Raw genomic sequence first — 5,945 nt, 5'->3', positions numbered from 1 at the left:
CATTCATGTTGATTGGGGGTGAACGGTGTAGAGTCTTCCTATCGTGGCATCTTTGAAGATGGTAGGTTGGCCGTTGACTGACTTACCCTGTTTTCGACGTTCAAATACTTTATTTTTAGTACTCCACGTGCAATACGAAGACACTTTAGTATACAGCAATTTGTTTTGCAAAGGAATCATTTTTCATAGCGAAAAGAAAGCAGTTAACGTTGTATCCGGTGGATTCAGGGGTCTTTGTTGTACGTTGGATTCCAAAAAATAAACACGTTGACCATTCTGTAAATGTACCGCTAAGTGAACAACAGCTAGACTACCTTCATGTATCGGAAATGACAGAATTCGCCAAGCAGTTTCATTACTGCTTATGTATGTTTCAGCCTGATATTGTACGATTTTGTCGATATCACTGATTTCGGACTGCAAGCCAAAAACTGCCATGTCACTGCCTTTGTTGACATATTTACATATGTATTTGATTGCCTTTACGAAGTTATAGTATTCAACGTTAATTTGTGCATTAAATGTTTTTGATAATAAAGTGGAATATGAAACAACCCACTGGTTATGTACGTCAATGGTGCCACCATTACGCTTCTTTATTATTGCTGTTTTACCGCCATCTTCAGTAGATCTTCTTCTATATTGTGGATAACCATCATTGCCAGTTATTGTGTTGGGTACTAATAGTCGTGATATTGCTTTATGCACCTTCCTTTGGCCATGCATGGTGAATTTTGTTCAGTGCACCACAAGGTCCATGTATATTATTTTTTACAACAATATCATATAACCCCTTATCAACATTTTCATCAGGCATTTCAGTGGAAATCACATCATCAATTTCATTAGAAGCAATTAAATAAAGTAGCCAGATTAGTATATGTGGGTGTGGCAATCCTCGTTTTGCCATTCCACTGAGTACATCCAGCATCGCACTGAACCAAACACTTAAAGTTTTAGTATGTAGTTTTTCAGTGATTTCAACTTTTGCCGGAAGACACGGGCCGTAATGTCATGTCTATGAACCGCTGATTGTCCTTGAAGTAAATGCTGCTGTATCTCATCCCAAGATTAATTACATGTAAATGTAATAAATAAATTTTCACGACCATAGAGACGAACATACGCAATAGCATCTTGAGCATATTAATGCATATGACGGAGACTGCCAGCATTTGACGAACGTAAAATCGTTAATCTTTTAACGTTTGTGGTATTACTGTCATTTACCACTGGATCTCGCAAATATATTGTTGATTTTATATTATTCATTTATATTGTTCGAATATATTGTTCAGAGTGGAGCTTGGTCTGATTCAAAGGGGTCAATAGCAAACGTTCTGATTCAATTTTTGCATTGATATCAACGATGTACTGGTGAAACAATTGACGGCATTTTAAAATATAATTGTCATTAGTCTATAGGAATAATAATGCATTGCACTGCATTTCTTATTCATTTCTTTGTTAGTGGCTGGATTTATCAATTTAATATTAAAGCGATCGCCGTCGGCTCCATCCCAAAAAATGATTGACCCAGTTGAATGTACCCAAATGTCGACCCAGCTCTAAATGGGTACCTGGAGAAATCTGGGGAAGGTAACCAGGAAGGGTGTGCGAAAGTACAGGATGGCTGGCCCCTAACATTGCACTTCCTGGCTGAAGGGCCAAGAAACGGAGATCAGCACTGACGGTACGGACTGTAAATTCAAATGCCGTATCATTTAGCTTTTAACTTTAGTGGCTGGATTTATCAATTTAATATTAAAGTGATAGCTGTCGGCTCCATCCCAAAAAATGACAGGATATTGTAGGGCATCGTAGCATCGATGAGTTTCAGCAATTCTTACCAACTGAGCGTTTCGCTTATGAAGAATAATATCTCGAGGTAAAAAACTGATCACCGACCATAACGATTGCCACTTCGTCGATAGTTGGAGCATTGTATCTACGCACATGTTTGCCAGGAGGCGCTTTGTCAGCGGAAATAAAAATTTTATGCGTATTAGTAGGCATCAAATCAATGGCTGTTTTGAACAGACCCACTAAATTATTATTTTCGTGGAAAAGATGTTGCAATCGGGAAACGATTGTCCTTTCAACGTCGGGAGAAATTTTGCAACGTGCATTCAATTCAGAATTTCTATCACTGATGAAGTACAATTGTAAAAGCTTATGATTCTCACCTGAGAATGGTAGAAAAGACCCTGCTATATGATAAATTTGCCCTTTTACTTTTAAAGTAGGCATAAAATGATCTGGATTTTCGATTTGGGCACCAAATAACGTCATTTGGAAACATGTTATATTTCTGATCTGTGATAAAAAAACGCTTCGATTGTGACGTAGTTCCAGTAAGCAAAGTCTTCAATGGTTCTGGTGGTGCAGCCAGTAGAGGAAGTTTAATTTTTCCTGAGGCGCAACATATTCCCTTTGTTTCACCAATGAATTTCAAGGCTTTGCAATAGGGACAAATTTTAGACATAGTCCCGATTTGAACACGTCTACTCAAGCTATAATCATCGACTGGGATGTACCTGAATTGCGGGCGATAATTTTTCAGGTTGCTCTTGTGATTCCTCGGCATGCTTTCTTTTCTTACTTTCTCTATCAGCCGCAAGCCTGTTTTCTTGCTGTTCTTGTGATTCCTTGGCACTCTTTCTTTTCTTACTTTCTCTATCAGCTGTAAGCCTGTTTTCACACTTTTGTTGTGGTTCCTCGGCAAGCTTTCTTTTCTTACCTTCTCTATCAGCCGGAAACCTGCTTTTATGCGGTTCTTGTGATTCCTCGGCACACTTTCGGTTCTTACTTTCTCAATTAGCCGCAAGCCTGTTTTCTTGCTGTTCTTGTGATTCCTCGGCACGCTTTCTTTTCTCACTTTCTCTATCAGCTGCAAGCCTGTTTTCTTGCTGTTCCTATGATTCCTCGGCACGCTTTCTTTTCTTATTTTCTCTATCAGCCGCAAGCTATTTGGCATAGACTCTTTGAGCAGCTTCCTCGGCTGTTGCCATTGTAGGTTTTTCAGTCATTTTACAATTAAATATTTTTCCGACCACAATCTTCTTACAATTAAAAATTTGTCTTTGAATGATTTTCGTAAATACTTTTAATGACGTCATCGTCATAACAAAACTGACGACAACTAACTTCATGACGACATGACAGCATGATAACATGACGTCCGTCCGACAGATAGACAGACAGACAACTTATTTATATATATATATATATATATATATATATATATATATACATACATATATATATATATATATATATATATATATATATATATATTATATATATATATATATATATATATATATATATATATATTATATATATATATATATATATATATATATATATATACCCTAACACATAGTCGGTGGGGGCGCTTCGCGCCCCCCCCCCCAAGCCCCCCTGCGAGCGTAAGTCGTTACGCGCCATATTAGTTACGGGCCATTGTAGTTGTGCCCCTATGTCCCACCAGTGAATATATATATATATATATATATATATAAATATATATATATATATATATATATATATATATATATATATATATATATATATATATAATATATATATATATATATATATATATATGTTTTTAGCTACGTAAAACTTGAGAATATACAACATTCTTTGCTGTCCCATTGTCTGTGCATATAAATAGATTGTCAGGTTTACCGACTCTTGAACATGCAACATATAATGGTCTATGGGAAAACAATCCGTATTCAGATTTTTCCGAAACAATCCACTTTGAGCGTCCGGGCGTCATTTATATTCCTTGTTTCCCGGTGTCCCGATCGTCATTTGTGTCCCGGTGTCCCGGTCTGTACATAATTTCGTTTTTAAATTGGTCTTTTTTTAGTTTTTAGTTTTTTACCTTTTTTTTAGTTTTTTTAGTTATACCTCATGATTCTAATGATTGCCCTTGAGCTTTGTTGATGGTGATTGCTAATCGAAAATTCCCTGTGTCCCCGTCGTCATTTATATATCCCCCTGTGCCCCCCGGTGTCCCCATTGTCGTTGTGTCCCTGTGTCCCGGTCGTTATTTATATTCCCTGTGTCCCGGTCGTCATTTGTATCCCAGTGTCCCGGTCTGTATATACATTCGTTTTTCTAGTTTTGTTTTTCTCCTTTATTTTTGATTTTTTTTTCCTTTTTATTTTTTTTTTAGTTTTTTGGCTTTTTTAGTTTTTTTATTAGTTTTTAGTTTTTTTTTCTTTTTAGTTTTTTTGTAGTTTTTACCTTTTTTTAGTTTTTAGTTTTTTTTTACTTATGTCCTTGTCGTCATTTATACTCCCTGTGTCCCGGTCGTCATTTGTGTCCCGGTGCTTTGTTGATGGTGATTGCTAATCGAACATTCCATGTGTCCCGGTCACTTTCTCTTTGAGTGTCGTCATTTATATTCCCTATGTGCCGGTGGCCCGGTCGTCATTTGTGTCCCGATGTCCCGGTCTGTAATTTTGTCAGTCGAAAACATAACGTCAGTCAACACACAAACATGACGTCACCCGAAGACGGACCCACACAGACACAGACAACTTATTTACATATATATATATATATATATATATATATATATTATATATATATATATATATATATATATATATATATATATATATATATATATATATATATATATATATATATATATATATATATATATATATATATATATATATATATATATATATATATATATATATATATATATATATATATATATATATATATACTACTACTACTACTACTACTAATAACTCACTGCAGCACCAAGCCGCCTGAGGCCAACACAGCTACGCACGCTCCTCCTCCAACCTAATCTATTTAAAGCCTCCCTCTTTACACCCTCCCAGGAAGTTCCCATTTCCTTTAAATCCTTATTTATGACATCCTCCCAACCCAGACAAGGACGACCTGCTTTCCGTGTAGCCCCAGACGGTTGGCCAAAAAGGGACAATCTTCGGCAATCTGTCATCCTTCATCCGTAGAACGTGGCCTAGCCATCTCAACCTTTCTTTCATTATAGCCCCAGAAAGCGGGATTGAACCACACTTTTCGTACAACCTACTGTTTGAAATACTGTCAGTCAGCCGGGTACCCAGAACAATCCGTAGGCAATTTCTCTGGAAAACATCTAGTAAATTTTCATCTGCTTTTCGGAGTGTCCATGCTTCAGAGCCATATTTGACCACTGTCATCACTGTAGCTTCCAATATTCTAATCTTGGTTTGTAGGCTTATCTTTCTATTCTTCCAAACTTTTTTTAACTGTGAAAAAACACCCTGAGCTTTAGCTATTCTACTTTTAACATCTTCACTGCTCCCACCATCTTTACTAATAATACTGCCAAGGTAACTGAAGCTCCCAACCTGATCAATCTTTTCGTTACCTAAGGTCACCTGTTCATCTTAACTTATTCCTAACCTTAGTGACTTAGTCTTCTTAACATTAATTTTCAAGCCTATTTTAGCACCCTGAACTCGTAAAACCTCTAAAAATTCATTCATTTTGCTCACACTTTCATCTAATATGCTTAAATCATCAGCATAATCTAAGTCCAGGAGCGTTCTTCCTCCTCATTTGATTCCATGGTCTCCAATTGCCTTTCCTGTGCTCCTTAAGACGAAGTCCATCAAAATGATCCATATAAAGGGGGATAGAACACAACCCTGCTTAACTCCTGATTTAATACAAAACCAGTTGCTAACCTCATTTCCTACCTTAACCGCAGCAGTATTATTCTCGTACATAGCGCAAATCAGTTTAATGTATTTTTCTGGTATACCATATAACGATAAGACCTTTGTTAACGCTGTTCTATCAACAGAATCGAAAGCTTGCTCATAATCGATAAAACTAAGGACCAAAGGTGTTTGACAACGAAGGGACTTCTCAATTATTAACCTAAGAGTGAAAACATGGTC

General features: G+C 36.5%; 1 protein-coding gene across 1 annotated transcript; it reads right to left on the bottom strand.

The window, feature by feature from the left end:
• Window positions 1-183: 183 nt before the first annotated feature.
• On the bottom strand, window positions 184-726 carry LOC136034263 (uncharacterized). Its single transcript, XM_065715404.1, has one exon. It carries the CDS (start codon window positions 724-726, stop codon window positions 184-186), a length of 543 nt encoding a protein of 180 aa, XP_065571476.1.
• Window positions 727-5,945: the final 5,219 nt, after the last annotated feature.

This window comes from Artemia franciscana, chromosome 13 (genome assembly GCF_032884065.1).
Source record: "Artemia franciscana chromosome 13, ASM3288406v1, whole genome shotgun sequence".
Lineage (NCBI taxonomy): Eukaryota > Metazoa > Arthropoda > Branchiopoda > Anostraca > Artemiidae > Artemia > Artemia franciscana.
Note: the sequence above shows the minus strand (reverse complement) of the source record. Positions and strands in the feature narration are given on the sequence as shown.